This window comes from Carassius gibelio, chromosome B4 (genome assembly GCF_023724105.1).
Source record: "Carassius gibelio isolate Cgi1373 ecotype wild population from Czech Republic chromosome B4, carGib1.2-hapl.c, whole genome shotgun sequence".
NCBI classification, from domain to species: domain Eukaryota; kingdom Metazoa; phylum Chordata; class Actinopteri; order Cypriniformes; family Cyprinidae; genus Carassius; species Carassius gibelio.
Window position 1 is genome coordinate 2,342,696 of NC_068399.1, and position 21,268 is coordinate 2,363,963.

The 21,268-nt window shown below is 36.2% G+C and overlaps 2 protein-coding genes across 3 annotated transcripts in view; both read left to right on the plus strand.

Annotated features, from left to right (window-relative positions):
- Positions 1–4,455, plus strand: part of LOC127956064 (membrane-spanning 4-domains subfamily A member 4A) — a 287,000-nt gene extending 282,545 nt beyond the window's left edge. Inside the window, exons 7-8 of the mRNA XM_052553834.1 lie at positions 2,285–2,356; positions 3,848–4,455. Coding sequence (XP_052409794.1) covers positions 2,285–2,356; positions 3,848–3,922 — 147 coding nt within the window. The 3' untranslated portion in view covers positions 3,923–4,455. The remainder of the gene's footprint in view (positions 1–2,284; positions 2,357–3,847) is intronic.
- LOC127956069 (membrane-spanning 4-domains subfamily A member 4A) overlaps positions 1–21,268 on the plus strand; it is a 149,398-nt gene that overhangs the window by 39,331 nt on the left and 88,799 nt on the right. The window lies entirely within an intron of this gene.

Below are 21,268 nucleotides of genomic sequence, written 5' to 3' on the forward strand. Positions count from 1 at the left end.
AAGTTTTAATCTCCTGTACACAGAAATGTTTGAAATTATGTAAATGTAAATGAAGTGAACACATCGTGTTCCCACACATTAAACCTGCAGCGCTTGCAGGGATGATATTCATGGGAAGTAGTGTTGCTCTAAAAACATACTGCATAAAACTTGAATGGTTTTACATGCATACATTTAACTTATTATTAATACAAATTCAAAATGAAATAAAATAGTCTGTAATGTTGTTGCATATGGTATATAACACAATAAATATTTGTTGTTCATATTGATGATTAACTACTCTCTCAGTCTCACATTTCAGCCATGTTTGTAGATTTTAACACTTTTTATGCATGTTTGTAGTTCCAATGAAATCCTTGTCCAACACACGTGTTGTGGGCAATTTTAGCTGTTAAGAGTGTGCACAGATCTGCAGTTTGAATTTTAACCGTATAGTAAGTTGAACCAACATCACAAAAATGACTTACATGCCTAATCTGGAGCAGTGATTAGCGACCGTGGCTGGAGAGTATGTATCTACTTCATCAGATTTCCGAGCTTTTCTCAATATTATTCATGAGAATGAACTCTTATGATCCAATCACTGTGCTGTGACATGTTACAACGTAGAATTCAAATCACATGAAAGAACTTCCAAGCTGTCCTTTCAGCTCTGTAAACCTGACCGTAACACTCTTCAATATGTATAAAGACTACTGATTTAACTAAAACCAGTTGGGGCTGTCAATGGGGGACCTGAGTTCCAAACAAAGACATGAAGATGCAGCTTAAAGTTCTTTGATGCTTTTTATTTACTCACTAACAATTCCATTAATGTTCAATAAAAGTTGAGCATGTTAAGTGCAGACGAGTACATTGGTATTTCTGTGTGTGGTCATAAACAAGCATATAATAACAAATTTAGAATAAACACAATTCATTAAACTCAATTCCCATGACAGATTTATTCACACAAACATAAAAAATGAAGGCAGATCGGTGGGCTTGCTCTGGTTGAATATCTAAATAGGTGATGTTCTCGGCCCCAGACAAAACTTGGATTGGTTGGTTATTCAAAGTTCATCCCATTGTTGTTGTCATAGCAACAGGTTCGTAATCTTAAACCTGCTCGGGAGTGCCTTATTTCATATAAACAGGATAAGATAGCATCTTTTTAAGCAGAATTGATACTTAAAATCTGTCTGCTACCACCGTTACTTTGTTACAAGAGTATTCAACTGATACAGGGACAATAATTTTAAACCGGGGTAAATACACCATTTGTTTTGTTAATAATACTGTTTTTATATAAACAGGTAAATCGTTTCTTAAAGTAATTCTGTATTACTTATGGTGTTTGGAATGGAGAACGATGATATGTTGTGATGTTCTAACAGTACCCTAAAAAAGTGCTTCAAAGAAAAGGGGAAATGTTGTGTCTTAAGAGTGCCCCTGGAAAGACAATAATGGATGAAACTCGTCTCATCATGGAAGTTGAGAAATATCAAGTTCTTTATGCTCTAGTGTATAAGAAACTGAAAAAAGCACAAATGTCAGGGCATGACAAAACTTCTCCAGGCCCCAAAAATACCTTTAGACTCCAGAGGGTTAAGCGCTGAATTTTGAATCGATTTCTTGTAAACTCAGAGATGTGGATTTGGACGGCAATTAAAGTACCACGCAACCTCAGTGTTTGTCAAAAAACAGTAGGTAATCTGGCTGGGGATCTTTAGGGGGGTGGTGAAAGAAAAAAAAACATTCACATTCTGGATTCGGATGGCAATTAAATCACCGACTACCCCCTGTAAATGGTGAAAATCACTAACATCCCCCGAGAAACAATTACCATCTGAATAATGCTTTGGATGTGACATTTCATCTCAGATGTAATAAGCGATGTACAAAGGATTTAGTTTGTTGTCCTCATCCTGGTTGTCCATCTGTCTACCTCCAGGAGGAGCGTATTGTCATACTCCTTCACAGTTTGGGCTGTTTGTGTTCCTGCTCTAGTTAGTTCGGTTTCATGTTTACTGATTTGATTTCATCATTATGTTTAGGTGTGTGTCTCATCATCCCCACGACTTCAGTTCAGTTCTTTGTGTTTGATTGTCCAGACTCATCAGGATTATTTCTACCTGTGTTTCGGATTAAAGTCTCTTGGAACATTTATCTTCTTCCTCCTGCATTTGTATTCAGCTACTGAAACTGTAATACTGAAATTGTCTGCTGGTGTTATTCAATTGATGGAATCTCACAGTAAGAAGGAATTAAACCCTATATGTATTTATTTTTTAAACCATAGATGCAGCTTGCGCGGGGTTTATCACCACAGTCCTCTAATTTCACGCGTTTACATGATCATAACAGCTCAGAGGTAAGAAAAGCTTGATCCCAGCTTATCTGGACTTTGAGTAAAATGTTAGTCAAAAGTATTTATATATATATATATATATATATATATATATATATATATATATATATATATATATATATATATATATATATAATATATATAAACAATTTTTTTTAAACCACATTCCCACTGGGATACTGTACAAATTGTGAATAAAAACAGAATGCAATGATGTGGAAGATTCAAATTTCAATATTTTATTCAGAATACAACAGATATCAAATATCAAATGTTTAAACTGAGAAAATGTATAATTTTAAGGAAAAAAAACCAAGATGATTTTATATTTAATGGCATCAATACATCTCAAAAAAGTTGGGACAAGGCCATGTTTACCACTGTGTGGCATCCCCTCTTCTTGTTATAACAGTCTGCAAACGTCTGGGACTGAGGAGACAAGTTGCTCAAGTTCAGGAAGAGGAATGTTGTCCCATTCTTGTCTAATACAGGCTTCTAGTTGCTCAACTGTCTTAGGTCTTCTTTGTCACATCTTCCTCTTTATGATGCACCAAATGTTTTCTAAGGGTGAAAGATCTGGACTGCAGGCTGGTCATTTCAGTATCCGGATCCTTCTTCTACACAGCAATGATGTTGTTATTGATGCATTATGTGGTCTGGCATTGTCATGATGGAAAATGCAAGGTCTTCCCTGAAAGAGACGAGGTCTGGATGGGAGCATATGTTGTTCTAGAACTTGGATATTCCTTTCAGCATTGATGGTGCTCATCTTTCCAGATGTGTAAGCTGCCCATGCCACACACACTCATGCAACCTCATACCATCAGAGATGCAGCTTCTGAACTGAGCAACGATAACAACTTGGGTTGTCCTTGTCCTCTTTAGTCCGGATCACATGACGTATTCGAGTTTTAGCCAGCAACGGCGAATGGCATGGTGGATTGTGTTCACCGACAATGTTTTCTGGAGTATTCCTGAGCCCATGTTGTGATTTCCATTACAGTAGCATTCCTGTATTTGATGCAGTGCTGTCTAAGGCCCGAAGATCACGGGCATCCAGTATGGTTTTCCAGCCTTGACCCAACATTGGGGGAATTGGTGATCCTCTGCCCATCTTGACTTCTGAGAGACACTGCCACTCTCAAAGGCTCTTTTTATACCCAATCATGTTGCTAATTGACCTAATAAGTTGCAAATTGGTCCTCCAGCTGTTTCTTATATGTACATTTAACTTTTCCGGCCTCTTATTGCTACTTGTCCCAACTTTTTCTGGAATGTGTAGCTCTCATGAAATCCAAAATGAGCCAATATTTGGCATGACATTTCAAAGTGTCTCACTTTCAACATTTGATATGTTATCTATATTCTGTTGTGAATAAAATTTTATGAAATTTGTAAATTATTTCATTCCTTTTTCACTCACAAATTGTACACTGTCCCGACTTTTTTGGAATCGTGTTTATATATATAATATATGTTGTTGTTTTTTTGCAGACACCTGTAGCTAGCAGCTCTTCCATTCATCACCAGTCTGCAGACACTCCTCCACAATACAGTGAATCCAAATAAATATGAATAAGTGGGCTGTTACCTTATGAAACAAAATATATGTGGGAATGTATTAGAAAATATAATGCGATATATTCATTAATATATCTATATATTGCTATTGTAATCTTATATTTTTTCTACATACTGCAATATATACTGCATCATAATTTTACATGTAATAGCTTTATTAAAACACTCGATTTCAATTTAAAAAATTAATGCTTAGGTTCACATATAGCTGAACGCAAACTTTTCTCTCACTTAAATGTTTGCATAGTCACACATTCAGTATAAGAAAATATCTGTGATGTATAAAAGGAAACTGTACTGAAAAATTTAAAGTTTTGGACTTTTAGACGATCAGATGTCTGGTTAAATTCATGGCATCATTATGTGTGTGCACATACACAGAGTATCATTTTATCACATATATCTAGATATTCCAAAGAATGTTATTGAGGACATACCTTACAATGTATTAAGTAATCAACAATACATTATTCAGTGTATTTTAATATACATTAAACAATTTTATATATTGATTGTTAATATTTAAGACAATATGTTTTCTTTGTGTATGGATTGTGGTTCTGCCATTGTGTGTGTGATGCTTTCATGAAACACATCTGTTTTCCCAACATCCATTATATCTACAGTAATTTTAAAGGTTTTATTTTTATTTATTTTTTTAAGAAAATGACAGCTAAGAAAGAAACCATTTGATCAGATAATTATTGCTGTATTTTGTAATTCACACACATTATGAGTATTTTATTACAGCTAATTTTTATCTAGATACATTATTATCTAAATTACAGTTACATCTGAAAAGTATTTTAGTTTACAAAAGGAATTACTTTGAATTGTAACCATCCTAAGCTTAAATTGAGAAAAAATTTATCCTACATAACGACAACGATAATGATGCTACTGTTATTGCTGCAGTGGGCAAACTGGCCTGGCCATTGGTTAAATTGCCAGAGCAAGTGAAAAGGATCACACAGCACATGTCCTAGGACTCAGGATTCAGTATGAGCTGGATAAAGAGAAGAGACATGAAAAACACAGAGGTCAACATTCCTTATTTAGTTCTAGTGAGGGAATTACTTTACTAAAATATTTTATTTACTATGCATATTTGGTCAATTTAGTCTGAAGATTTCCGACTCGGTGTCAATAAAAGTTTCCTGCGAAAATGCAAGGTGTTCCCTGAAAGAGGCGAAGTCTGGATAGGAGTATTTGTTGTTCTAAAACTTGGATATTCCTTTCAGCATTGATGGTGTTCATCTTTCCAGATGTGTAAACTGCCCATGCCACACACACTCATGAAACCCCATACCATCAGAGATGCAGGCTTCTCAACTGAGCGCTCATAACAACTTGGGTTGTCCCAGTTTTCCAAAAATAACTTCACATTTTGATTCGTCTGACCACAGAACAGTTTTCCACTTTGCCACAGTCCATTTTAAATGAGTCTTGGCCCAGAGAAAACGCCTGCACTTCTGGATCATGTTTAGATATGGCTTCTTTTTTGACTTATAGAGTTTTAGCTGGCAACGGTGAATGGCACGGTGGATTGTGTTCATCGACAATGTTTTCTGGAAATATTCCTGAGCCCATGTTGGGATTTCCATTACAGTAGCATTCCTGTGTGTGATATAGTGCTGTCAAAGGGCCCGAAGATCACAGGCATCCAGTATGGTTTTCTGGTGTTCTCAAATATTTGGTTTCTGTGATTTTCGGTTACGCTGGGAGGAGCATACATGAATATTCATGATTTTCATGTTAAAGAAACTCTGAAAATATTAGTGCATTTTCACCAGATCACAAAAACTGTTCAACAAGGTAAGTTAATTAGGTTTCAGCTTTGAATGAAGATAAGCAAACGTAGAATATAATTGTTCATTTGTGCATAAAATGTTATTCATTGTTTGCTGTTTTAAATGTTTACTCAACGATTACAGCTTGATTTGCCAGAGGCAGCCCATCATTACAATACACTACAAGAAAATGGGCCAGCAGCTGTTAAATATTTTCTTATATTCCTCTGTTTTGCTATTAAAAGTATGTCATTTGATAATTATATATTTTTACGATATACTAGGCATATGGTGGCACAGACTTGCTACAAACTCACTGTGTTGTAAGACTGTAACTGGGAAATAAAGAACAATATAAACACTCTTATGAAGTAACATTTAATTTTTTTTTCTCCTTAAAAAAGGTGTCACAAGGAAGTGCATGGCAGCCTACAGTTCATGTGGAGAAGCTGTTTGTTTGCAATTAATATATCTGTTACAAATCAGCAGAATTACTTCTGCCTGTTATTTCTTTTCCTAGTTTGCAGAAGCTCTTCTAATGGGGGAGAATACATTTCCTCAAGCTATATGAGGCCACTATTGCACACATACATGGGTAAACGTTCTCTGAATTAACTTTTTTTTAATTTTTTTTTACTATATTGTGCATATTATCTACTAAATGTATAATTTTGGGGGCAAATAAATAAATACATAGATTAAGAATGTTTATATTACAGTTCATGTGTGCATAAGAAAAACATTGAGCTTTTGCTTTGTTATTAAAAACATTTTTTGAATGATCAAGTGAACGATTAAGAATGACACAGAATAATCATCATACATTTTATTATGGCACAACAGATACATTTTGGCAAAGTTATTAAAATGACACATTTTAAGGACTCTTATTTATGACAAATAACAATATTATAAAACTGCTTCATTGTAGGCTCATTTGCAGCATAGCCTACCTCAGGTAAATCATTACGACAATTACTAACCATGACACAATCTATAAATTATTTTGCATATTAACAATAGTAATAAAAACAACAATAAACTAAGCATAATGTAATTACTACACTAAATCGTTTGTTTCAGTTTCAACGCACTAATATTTTCAGAGACGCTTTAACGCAAAACAGGAAACTCATGAATATTCATGTATGCTCCACCTAGCGTCACTGAAAATCTCAGAAACCAAATATTTCCGAACGCCGGCCTTGACCCTTACGCACAGAGATTGTTCCAGATTCTCTGAATCTTTGGGTTTATGATATTATAATGGATATTATGCACTGTAGATGATGATAACTTCAAACTCTTTGCAATTTTTCTCTGAGAAACTCCTTTCTGATATTGCTCCATTATTTTTCGCCACAGCATTGAGTAAATTGGTGATCCTCTGCCAATCTTGACTTCTGAGAGACACTGAGAGGCTCTTTTTATACCCAATCATGTTGCCAATTGACCTAATAAGTTGCAAATTGGACCTCCAGCTGTTCAAATGAAAATATGTGCTGATGTGTTGATGGCCAGTTATAGAGAAGATAATTATGTAAATGCGCCATAAAGACAATAAATTACACTCTATTCATATGGATGGCGTTCACATTCATAGCTGTGATTACACAGTAATATCGAGCTGATCTGCTCTCAAACAGATAGTAATCATGCAGATACAGGCACATTCAACATAAAACACACTCACATATATAAAACATTTTGAAAAAAAAAAGAAAAAAGAAAAAGTCAATAGATAAAGTTCCACCTCCATCAGATGACAAGTGCATCAGAGCGCGCCACGAGCCGTCAAAAGAGAGTGCCAGAATTCAAATAAACAATCTTCCATCTATCTTTCACTTTTTTTGGTGGATCATCTCATTTTGTTTGTGACACTGTACGCTACAAAACCATGCCGTTTTTTTACTACCAAGACGCAGTTTCTGAGCGTGAGTTATTCCATAACGGACACAAAACAATTCCCATGCAGGACTCCCCTCCTGCCATTCCCCACTGTTGAGAATGAATGACCAATCAGATCACAGGTTACTGTGTACTTCAGTAACTTTCAGTTCCAGTTGAGCCTACTTCACGAGATGCATATAGGGTTCTCCAGAATACGGACTGAGTTTAACTTTGCTTGGTTGAAGATGATATGTGTCTAAGTTGTGTGTTAATGACAACATGTATGTTCATTTATGGTTGTCCTTTACTTAGTGCGTAGTAAGATGCATAATTAATAAGATATTGTGAGTTTGTTTTGGAACGACACCAAACCCAGCGTGACGACGCAAAACCCAGCATCTTGCCGAACCCATTCTTCATTCTTCTTATTTACTATACTTGGATTCAGTGTTAAAAATGTGCATAACTGATTGATATTTCAATTGTGTATACCTGCAGATTTAATGTTGTATATTTCCGTTCTGTAATTATTCTTGATTATAAGTTCTAGTTAATAAATGGTGTGATGACGCAGCAAGTAATTCCACTTATGAGCCATCTAGTGGTAAAATGTGGTATTACTGTAGATAATTCATATTCACAATGGGCAGTTAGTAGTATAAATGCCAGGTATTATGTTGAAGTTGACGTTTCTAATTGTTGTTTATTATAAATTGTTTCAGAATGCACACATACCTACAGTTACCTCACATATCACTACTGTTTATGATTATGCCAAGTAATGCCCTGTGGTCTTGCTGTGCTGTTAATTATGCTGACCATGCTGAACCTTAATTAAAGACTGTTAATTCTAATTCCTGCCTCCTGTTTCTTGACTGACACCAGTGCGAATGCAACTACACTAAACCACTGCAATACAGTCCCAAATTCCTGTGTTGTGATTCGACACCAGCTTAGAGCAGGCTGACCTCCTGCTAACGTGATTGGACTAGAACACATGTGCTGGAGATGTACTTATAATCACAGGAGTGTTTTTACTGACGAGATGCACATGAACATCGCATTCGTTTTTTTTGCACAGCCCTAACATCTAGTTAACAAAGCTAAACAGTGTTGCCCTTTGTGTAATAAGTTACAGAAACTGTTAAACGCACCAACTTAAATAATAAAATACACCGGTTGTGGTCCATAAACAACACCTTCTCCAGACAAAGAGGAAACTGCTCAATCTTTCAAGAATAATCTTTGTGCGAATCCGGCATTAAACTGATTGAGAAAGTTGTCCTCAGCAAGCTGTCCTCAGCAAATTGCATAGTCCTCAGCATAGTTTTACATGTGGATTATAATTTTCCGGAACCGAGTTAAACATAAATTGTAACCATTAATCTCCAAGTACAGCATCCCTGGGAAGCCCAAACAAAGATGATTGGACTCAGAGATGAAAATAACAGCGTTTCAAACGACATGGTGACAAACATAAACGCAGCTCTTCCTTCTTCTCCGTCGGAGCGCAACAAGGCCATGCCCCTTTTTGTGAATTAATGTGGGCGGAGGTTAGTCAAAAAACTGTTTTAGTGACATCATTACTGCAGGAACTAGAAGGATGTTGTCCAAAGGGGTTGTTTTTTGTAGGCGAATTCTGTTAAATCAAATATCTCGCTTGGCATTGAACTTTGAGCTTTAGAATTTTACAGATATTATTTATACTCTAACAACAACATTACACAGTAACTAAAGTTTAAAACATGGAATCACTAAGAAGGGGACCTTTAAAGCATTATTGAAGGGGGGGTGAAATGCTCATTTTCACTCAATATCCTGTTAATCTTGAGTACCTATAGAGTAGTACTTCATCCTTCATAACTCCAAAAAATCTTTAGTTTTATTATATTCATAAGAGAAAGATAGTCTGTACCAATTTTTCCTGGAAAAACACGACCGGCTGGAGGCGTGGCGTGTGGGCGGAGCTAAAGAATCACGAGCGCCAGTAGGCTTTTGAGTTGAGAGCGTTTGGAAGCTGTGACATTACCATGAGGACAAAACCAACCAAAACAAACCATGGCTAACAGTCAGATTCAGCGTATATTTATGATCCAGAGTCAGATCCAGAGGCTGAAATTTAACAAGAGCAGCATCAGCAACAACGTCTCTATGTGGTATGTACTGAAACTGTATATATTTGCTTAGCGGTTTTGGAAAATGACTAAGTTCCACTTTGTCGTCTTTTTTTTTTTTTTTTAAGCTGTACATGTGGAAAGTGCAGTTTGATGACGACATCGCATGTTGTTTACTTGATGTGCTTACGCGCCGATAGCTAAGTTAACAACACAGAGATATTTGAAGCAGTTTTACTCACCGCCTGCGGTTCCAACACACGATCGTGACCCTTTTTCCTTGGGACTGCATTATCCTTAAGAAATAAACGATATGCAAATCCGGCGTCAAACTGGACCTTGTTTGTAAAACAAGCATCTTCGAAATGCAGGGAACAAACAAAAACACTTGCACAACTCCGTTGATGCTCTGTAAAAATAAACTCCATCCACTGGTCCCCTGCTGTTTCTCTTTTGGTAATCTGTGCAGGGTTGAAAACACACTCCTTTTGTGACATTTGGCGACGCTCTCGCTCTGATCAGTGAAGTCTGTTGTGCTCTCAGTGCTCTGCTATACGGGAGCGCGCGCTCTTCCGGCAGAAGTGCCTCAGGACCCATATAAGGAAATTCAGCTCCATCTAACGTCACACAGAGCCATACTCGAAAAAAACTTTCCCAAACTTGTGACAAACCGGAAGGAGTATTTTTGGAACAGAAATACTCCTTCAAACATACAACTTAATTTTTGAAACTTTGTCCATGTTTAGCATGGGAATCCATCTCTTTAACAGTGTAAAAAACTCAGTATGCATGAAATAGCATTTCACCCCCCCCTTTAATGCAATATTAAATTATTTTGAAGAAAAGCAGAAGAGCCATACATGGAAAAGATTTTAAATGTATTTTTAAATCTATTATAGGATGGTGTTAGAAAAAGTGTTACTTGCTTTGTCTGTAAAGTACCCAAGAGATTTAATTTTATAACCAGCATTAACCATCTAAATTAATAAAGTTTGTCAATTCAAAATTTAAGTTGGCTTGGCTTGAGAAAGCATAGCCTGAAAGTTTGAAGTTTTTTTTTTAATTTGAGAATTTTACAGTTGATGGTAATACAGTTTGAGAGGAGACAGAGACTACACATATACACAAGGTAAATTTAAGCGGTAACACTTTACAATAAGGTGTAATTGGTAAACACTAGTTAATGTATTGATTAACATGAACTAACAATGAACAATACATCTGTTACAGTATCTATTAATTATCTTTGATAATTTTAGCTGACAGAACTTTTTTTTTTTTTTTTTTGCAATGCATGCAACCATCAATGGCATCACTTATATTAATAAAGTCTTTCTGCTGTATTTTAAGACATCTTAAAAGGCACATTATTTCTATTGAAATAAGACTTTTAAAGACCATGTACATTTTTAAGAAAACAAAAGTAATTAAATGTTTTTTGACTCGTTAAAATGTTAATGTTACTACCACCGAATCTAAAATCCAGTGAATGAACCTGGACATGTGCATTAATGTCAGTCATTTACGGTAAATAAATGTACATGACGTCACAACGTTATTGTGCATGCGTTTTATAGACAAACCATACATCACTTTGTTACAAGCTCTTGGTAAATAAATAAAATATGTGAAGTTGCAAAGACTAAAGTCTCAAATCTAAAGAGATATTCTTTATAAAAGTTTAGACTTGTCTACGTCCCCCTAAAATGGCCCGATCTAACACACCCCCACATCTCAACGTCACGATGTGGAAAGATTTGCATAACACCGCTAGAGTTGGGCCAATAAAACGATGCCATCATCGCCGGTACAACACCGTGATGCCCCCCGTGATGATATCTGCGTATCATTCCCTATTGTTCTCGGTCATCTCTCATTACACAGTGTCTACACCGGATGCGAAAGTGTGTCGTGTGGCACCGAGAAGAACACGGCAGCAGTTTACTGTCAGGGATTTGTGGTGTCATGCCATGCCCCATCAAGTGTAGACAGCATCACTGATTATACTGAGTTCTATTGACATAAGGAATAATTGAACTATTAGAAAAATTAGAGCAATTCATGTTGCTAGAAAAATAATGCACACCCAAGGTGTAATTGCCACTCCGCCTCACATCTTTCCCGCATCACCACCTCGGGTGTGGATTATTTTTCTAGCAACATGAATACACTGGAGTGTCGAATAGTTGAGCTGGCACAAATATATCCGTACCTGTATGATCACCCGCAGAGAGACTTTAAAGATTCGGAGAAAGCATTAATTCCTAGAAAGAAATAGCAACAAAACTTGGTGTCAGACAATTTGTCACTTAATCTGTACTCTATATATATATATTGTAATAACAAATCAGGAAGAAGGAGGCGGGAACGGCACACAATCAATTGAAACTTTAACTTTAATAATCACAAAATAAACACAAAACAGCGCATGAGCCCCTCACGGACGACTGATGAACGCAAATAAAAACCAAAACATAAACTAAAGCCCAGGCCTGGTCCTCTCTCGTCCTTCACTGTCGTCGCTCCAGTTTTATATCCTTCCATCTCCTACGTGGGACTCGAAACCGGCGGTGGGTCGCAGGTGTCGCTGATTTCCCGAACATTCCACCGGCCTCGCTCCTCCCATTTCCCTAAGCCCCGCCCCACTCGTCACACATATATATACACTATATATAATGTCATATATATAAATCATGATTAATCTCATCTAACATTTTAGTTTTTTAAATAATATATTGCAATACTTTCACATGCAATCAAATTAATGTAAAAACTAAATACATTAATTTATATATAAATATTTGTTTAGTGGCATCTTTTTTATGACTAAAGGGGAGTATCACTGATACAGCTGATGTCTCTATGAAATTTACCATTGACTATAATCATCAAACATCACAGTATAAATGAGAATTATCAGTAATAATAGCAATAGTCATAGTATGCATGGCAGAGTGCAGGTAGAACACTTCTGCTCCTCTAAAGTTTATTACAAAAAAGATTATGTGGACAAACCAGAGGGTTACATGAGAAAGGTTTAATGGTTGAATGAGATGTTTATATAAGAAGAGTTATCTTTGGAGAAAGGAAAACACTGCATTCCAGCATAAGAACCTTATCCCATCTGTGAAACGTGTTGGTAATATCATGGTTTGGGCCTGTTTTTGCTGCATCACCGGTTGACATTTGTAAATGCAGCAAATAAAGATGTCGTTATTGGCTGCTTCAGAGTTCCTGCAAATGCAACCAGAAAAACAGCCTGAGGGGGAAACTGGTTTTCCAGGAACCATCCTGCTGGCTATTTCCTGCATGATGTGAAAGCCTCTAAAGTTAATGTTTTTGAATGGCTGAGTCAAAGTCCAGATCTTTATCCAATTGAAATGTTGTAAAAAGGAGCTGAAGCAAGCAGTTTATAGAAGAAAAAGTGGTTTTGTACTGAGGAATGGGGCCACACCAGATACTGAAATCAAAGATCCACATAATTCTGCACCGCACAGATATGTAACACCTGGATCATTTTTTCTCAATAAATAAACGACAAAGAAAATATTTTTGTCTTATCTGTTTATTTTGGATTCTCTCTGACTAATTTCAGGACTTGTGTGAATATCTGATGTTTTTGGTCATATTTATAAAGATATATAGAAAATTCTAAACACTAACCATATATATATATATATATATATAAAATGGTATTTATGTATCTTAAAAGTGTCTTTGGAAAGAGCATCTACTAAAAGCCTTAAAGTTAATGATGTAGATCGAATTAAACTTGAGCTGTTTCATAATTATACACGTTATGTTTTGATTTACTATGATTCCGTACACACCGTCTCACACTGTTATACCCATGAACTATTCAACGTTCATCATTCAGCTGCAACCAGCAACACAAACAGCACCGGTGACGAGCCTGTTTATGTACAACAGATGATGGGAGTTTCAACTCTTCAAGGACTGCAAGGCATTTCTGAAAGCCCTTGGGGTGAGAAATGTCTCATAAACTGAAATATATGATCCTGGGGGCATACTACAGAAAGACCCAAACTTTAAAATCTTATCTTATCTGTTTGGTAACCTTGGTAATTTCAGTTAGGACCTCATTTAGAACAAAAGCTATTACAGAACAGTATTTCCTAAGTGTATTATATTAACTACAGATAAGAAAGGGGGTATTACAGAAACATCCTAACTTGACATAAAAGAACTCCCATAACTTAAGGATAACCCCACAGCTGTCCTAACTTCCAAATTATTTGAAAGCTAATGGAAAAACATCTCAGGTTACGAATGTAACCATGGTTCCCTGAGTAGTGAAAAGAGACACTGCGTCCTCTAGGGGTCACTATGGGGAACGCCTTGTAGTGACCCGTGTCTGAAGCATACACTGAAAAAACCCCAACAATTTGGCCAGCGTCAGCCCCTGACGTCACTACCGGTGCGACTATAGATAAATAGGCACCGGGAGAACACATCATTCACTTCTTCATCTGAAGCTTGCGTCCGAAGCATGGCAGGAAGCTAGAGGATGCAGTGTATAGATCCCTTCACAGGGAACCATTGTTACATTCGTAACCTGAGATGTTCACTTTCAAGGGAACTTCGAACTGTGTCCTCTAGGAGTCACTATAGGGAACAGTATACCCACGCTGCCATGCTGAGGGGAGTGCAGGAGAGAATCATGGCGAGCACTAAGTACCAACTCTACCATTCCCATGGGAGTTGCACCTGGGACGTTTAGACGGCTGTCTGTGACACTATCCCTAATGGCCAAAGGCCTAGGCAACATACCCAACTTAACTGTTAGGGCCTTGGCCCGGGGTAGAGCTCAAGGCTTGGAATCAAGAAAGATTCCTTTAAAGGGATATGGCAAAGAGCCTAGAATTTTATATTAACTTTTAAATACTGCTCTAAATATTTACCTGATGCTGCTGGATGCCAGCAGCTCTAGGAAAAGCAGAGAACTCAACTCTTACGTTAGAGGAGAACTCTGAATTCAGAAAGAGAGTAGTGCGCTCATAAGAAACCCTTTTTGGTAAAGAGGATCATTGCTAAACTACCATGAGAACAGCCCATGGAGTGAGGAATTCAACTCCTCACAAGCGGAGAGAACTCGGGCGCTTAAGGGTAAGCGCCAGGCTCACAATAGCCCTTCATGTTGAGGTGAACCGCACAGGAGAGGCAAGTTCAAATTACAAACATCTGGCGATGTTTTTCTTAAATAAAAGCATACAATTGTTATAAAAGTTGTTTAACATTTACATTATTTCATTGTTTTGTAAATGTTGTGTTATAAATTGTGGCTTGATAGTTTAGTTTGAAGCAAGGCCTTACACTGCACAGACTAAAACACATTTGTGAGAGAAGTCATGAACTTTGGAGAAAGATTCTCGCAGAATATAAGTCTCAAGCAGAATATAAGTTGAGCTCTCTGTCCATTAAACAACTTCATCTGAATTGTTTGTGTTTTACTTTGACCAAGTCTGGGATCTGTCTGAAAATGGGATGTTAGGACTGAGAGATCCTCTTTCTGAGAAAAAGCTACACCACATTGGCGCTGGATATCAACAACAAACTGTTTGCAGACACGAGAGAAGATCATGATGGGGAAATGAAACCAGTTTAGATATGATGACAAGGAATCATTATTTTCTGAAACGGTATCAAATGTCTTATATGTATCACATGATCTTTATCTCAGTTGACTGGATGGGATTGTGTGACTTTTAATGACATTTGAATGGCTCATATGGTCACCCTATTATATTTAATGGCCTTTTCTTAAAAAAAATCAAATAAATAATATATTATTATTATTATTAAAGCATTTCTTTCTAATTTGTTTCATCAGATGGCCTCACAATGTCTTGTCAAAAGCTATACTAGCCATGATGTAATAGTAGAAAAAGGGTGGACTGTGAAAACTGTCAGATATAAATGTGACTCTGCTCAGTTTGCCGAGCCCTTCTACCCCCTTGGAAGAGCCAAAAACTGCACATTTCAAATGGCTGTAAATTGGAGTCTGATCAACATATCAAAGAGAAAATAGTCAGGCTTACTACTTATGCTATGTTGATAAAGTAATGTTGGGCACAGTTTTCAGAGATAAATAGAAAGGTGGCATAAAGACATTTTAAATTTTGCTCACTGTAAAATACAAAATTTCAGCCCGCCTCTCAAAAATATTATAGAGGTTTGCCCAATGAACATATTTAGATATCCAGTTTTCCATTAAAGAAATTATTTATTTCATTCTGTTAATTAAAAGTTGTAAACTACATTATCCATTATTTTATACACAAGTTTCCCAAATTGAGTTGAATTACTGAAGTAAATGAACTTTTCTATGACATTCTAATTTATTGAGATGCACCTGTACATAGTGTAGAGTGTGTGGACATACAGTGAATCATGCAGTATCATTTACTAAGGAATACAGAATCACCCTGATCTTCTAGCAGTTTTCACTTAAAAAAATATCTCTATAAACTAAAATGGTCTGTATTACCTAGACAATTCAAATGATACCAAACATGACTGTAAATATAACTTGCACTCATGTAGACCATTATATTACACTGTTGACCATTCTGAGTGAACCAAGTGGAGGGAAGATGGGTGAGGGGAAGGATGGGGGTGAAAAAAGGAACTGATGCATGTGACAGAGGCGTTTTCCCACATTTTCTCTCAGGGGTATGTAGAAACAGATGTCCGTATGTTCATGCACTGTGTGTGTATTGTCCATCTCAGAAGATCAAAGTGTCTGAAGAACTGTAATTCTTACAACATACTGTATAAAACTTTCATGCCACATGGTTTTACATGCATAGATTCAACCCATTAACACAAATTCAAAATATAAGACAATTGTTGCAGATAAAATATTACCATCAAGTTTTAGTGCCACATAAAACATTTATAAATCTAAGATTACAAGATTAAAGTCATAATATTTAGAGAATAAAGTCAAGAATATGATATGCATTAACAGACTGAACAAAAACAACTTATGTTAACATAATTTATAGCTGTTTCCTCTTCTCATTTTAGATGACCTTTAATAGTTCCTGAAAACTTTTCACCCTGTTAGTTCAAGTCATACTTGAGCATGTTTTTTTTTATATATATATATATATTAGTGGTGGGCATAGATAATTTTTTTTAATCTAGATTAATCTCACTGTGATCTTGAAATTAATCTAGATTAAAATGGCTCATTCGAATTCTGCCGATGGCATTCAGAATATGTGTGTTACCCAAATAAAATTGACAAACAGTAAGTCTTTGAGAAGGGGTTTATCAAGCTAGATGGTGCATTAGAAAAGGGGCTCATCTCCTGTTTCCAAAATGCATCACAAAGTGCTTGAAAAAGCTGTAAACTAATTCCACATTACACAAGGTGCAAACAACCTTACGACTGTTTCACACCAAGGTACAGAAACCAAATAATTAAATGTAAAATAGCACTGGATAGTCTTCAATGTAAAAATGAAATATACAATTAAACCTACATTTATTCAGACACCTTCAACATTTCTCACATTATTACAGTTTTGCTATATATATCAAAAAATATATCTGGTGTCTGAATAATTTTTGGTTTGACTGTTAAAACTACAAAGTAATTCAGTCAGGAGGAGTGAGTGATTTTCATTTTCTTGGATTAACATTACAGCAGCCAGTAGCTAAATTAGGTGCGGTCACTTTAAGAGACGATGAACGCATCCAATATAATACACATCCCTTTTTTCCCTCAACGGTTTACTTTCACTTAAGAAATAACTGAAAGTTTTTTTGAGCATAATTTCCAAGGTGGATATTTTGACATATTTTGTATGTATTTGTCGGCACAAGAGCAAAAATAATCAAATTCGATGTTCAAGTGTTTTGAGACGCCTCTCTCTGCATGAGCCCTGAACAACAGAACACCGCGAGTATTGAATTAGGCTCTTTCACATATTTTTGTTTGTTCAAACTGCGATTTGTATTTGTTCGTTCAGGTGCAAGAGGGACTTCGAGGAGATCTTTGCAGAAGAGAGCTCCGTTCAGTGTCGCTGTCAGTGATACACGTCTCTCTCTCTCTCTCTCCGCACCGAACACAGCCCGCGAGTAACCAGTTACTCTGTTCAGCGTTTCCCCGTCTTGTGTTTGGATGCTTTAATTGATAAAAATCGACAAGCGGTAAAGCTTAAAAAACGTGAAAAAGATAAGCTTTCATGACAATGCGCAGCAGTGGCCCATCAAATATATATATATATATGTATATATATATATATATATATATATATATATATATATATATATATATATTAAAATCTGGGCTTAAAAAAAGTTTTTGTTTTTGTTTGTTTTTTAAATCCTTTCACTTTTAGCACAAACAGTATTTTAACGTTTCTGTTCCTGCATTATTACAATTCCAAAACCGGTTTAGGCAAAAAAATACTGGTTAATAAAAATGTTTTTTTTACTTTTGCTTTCCTATATATATATATATATATATATATATATAAACCTCTAGCCAAAAACAAATTAATTCAAAATTAAACTGAAGCCTACCTCTCACTCATTCAGCACAAATCCAAATGAATCTGGATGCTCAAATATTATTTATTATGTATGGGCTTTGCACTTTATCCGCATCAGGGTTCAATTATTCAAATAAAAAAATACTTCATCGTATGATCTCAATGTCTCTGTTTATTGTCTCTTAACATTTCCAAATTTAGCTAGTAGCTTATTTTTTTGTTAATCTGCATGAGTCACAAAATCTCCTGGTTTCCACCAACAACACAACAATAATAAAAGCAATGCATAGGCTACCATACTGCAATAAAAATTTAGCAATGTAGCAGGAAAGCAGTGTATTCACAGTTGATTAAAAAAGTTGAAGGCGGCGGGTCTCCGAGTGAAATCTCCGAAGAACTTTACCTTTCCATTCATGTTGACACTTGCGTGTGAGATCCTTCTCAAATGCCAGCTGAATGAGCTGGGCCTTGCGTGTGTGGTGCATAGAACGTCTGTGGTCAGTGAATACATTCCTCAAAACTGAAAATGAATTTCTAGTAGTAGGCCCATTCATAATTAGACCTGAAGCTCTGTCTACACTGTGAACTTGTGTCTCATTAGACAAATTCTCCAATCCTACCTTCACGAGTTCACCCTTACATCTAATCTGAAGGCGAATAGTAGGCATATTTTGGCGCGCTGTCCTGGGGGAGGGGTCCGGGCCTGGAGCACAGCCCAAACCCAAATAACTCCCCCTATCCCCAATTTGGGATAAATAGATTAGAAGTGAGGAGTTGGGGAGGAGGAGGGATGCCGAAAAGACTGTCGTGGGACAGGAGGTAGGAAGACTGTATATATATATATATATATATATATATATATATATATATACACACTTGTGTGCTATTTAGGATGATTAGCTAAACGAGATGCACCTGTGCCAAATTGAATGATTATCTGATCGTGCTTCTCCCGAACTTTGTTAATAAAACCACATATCTCATTAGCTCCAGAGTCGTCTCCACACACGTTGGTGTTGGTCAAAGTCGTCTTTTTCACCGACGAATCTTTAAACCACTTTCTTATATACATACTGTAGCTTCTCTGTACAAAACCTCCAAAAAATTATTCTGAGATTGCATGCAATAGGAAAAGGAATTGCTTATAAACAATACAATACTGTATGCTTAACTAAATGAATTGCATGATTTATATATACATATACTTACACACAAACTGCATATTGTAATTTGAATTAATAAAACTACTAATACAAAAATAACATATTGAAAGGTCTGCTGCTGGAGACTTGCCATTGGCTGTTGTATTTGAATAATTAATGAGGTAGGTCTTTGCAAGGTTCAGGTGCTGTTTTGGGATGTTTTAACAGTCATTTATGAATATAATTATATTTAAAATTATGTTCTGTGTAATAATGCGTTGAATAATGAATTGTCTGAATCATTTCTGAGGGTAAAGTGTTATGCATTTCTAGTGTTACCGTTGTAGTGATTACTGTTCCTGTGAGCCAAGTTCTGCTGAAACAACATCATTGTTGCAATGATCTCAATCAATAACATGCAATATCTGTCTAATGCAAGTTTGGTTAATTGTTCTGTACGTTATGTTTAGGGGGGCACAAAAAGCCATTTGGGGGGCACTGCCCCCCGATGCCCCCCCTTGGCGACGGGCCTGATCCTTATTGACATAAAAGCTTTGCAACTTCGTATATATGTTTATTTAACTTTTTAACAAATATTTAAGGTATATCTGTAGTAATAGCCAACAAAACATTGTACGGGTCAAAATTATTGATTTTTCTTTAATGCCAAAAATCATTAGGATATTAAGTAAAGATCATGTTTCATCGGGATATTTAGTAAATTCCCTACTGTAAATAGATCAAAACGTAATTTTGGTTTAGTAATATGCATTGCTAAGGACTTTATCTGGACAATTTTAAAGGTGATTTTCTCAATATTTAGATATTTTGCACCCTCAGATTTCAGATTTTCAAATAGTTGTTTCTGCTTATATGTTGATTTTACTTATTACTCTATGACTGAAAAACATTATCACTGCATTACGTGACGGCCCACCTCTAAGCCCCCAAAACCCTCAATACTTCCACAACTCAGGTAGAGGCAGTGATGTCCTCCGCTGGCATTAGGTCGCATTGTAACACTTTTCTTGTGATGCCAGAAGACATTCTCTACTATAGGAGAGGAAGAATTGTATAAACTTGTTAAATCATCTAAACCAACAACATGTATGTTAGACCCTATACCATCTAAGCTCCTAAAAGAGGTGCTTCCAGAAGTCATAGATCCTCTTCTGACTATTATTAATTCCTCATTGTCATTAGGATATGTCCCCAAAACCTACAAACTGGCTGTTATTAAGCCTCTCATTAAAAAAAAAACCACAACTTGACCCCAAAGAACTAGTCAATTATAGACCAATCTCGAATCTCCCTTTTCTGTCCAAGATACTAGAAAAGGTGGTATCCTCACAATTATATTCCTTCTTAGAGAAAAATGGTATATGTGAGGATTTCCAGTTAGACCGTATCATAGTACTGAGACTGCTCTCCTTAGAGTTACAAATGATCTTCTCTTATCATCTGATCGTGGGTGTATCTCTCTATTAGTTTTATTGGATCTTAGTGCTGCGTTTGACACAATTGACCACAACATTATTTTGCATAGACTTGAACACTTTTTTGGCATCAATGGAAGTGCATTAGCATGGTTTAAATCGTACTTATATGACCACCATCAGTTTGTAGCAGTGAATGAAGATGTATCATATCGATCACAAGTGCAGTATGGAGTACCTCAAGGCTCAGTACTAGGGCAGCTACTCTTCACGCTTTATGTGTTACCCTTGGGAGATATCATCAGGAAACATGGTGTTAGCTTTCACTGTTATGCTGATGATACTCAGCTCTACATTTCTTCAAAGCCCGGTGAAACACACCAATTTGAAAAACTAATGGAATGCATTGTGGATATAAAAAACTGGATGACGAGTAA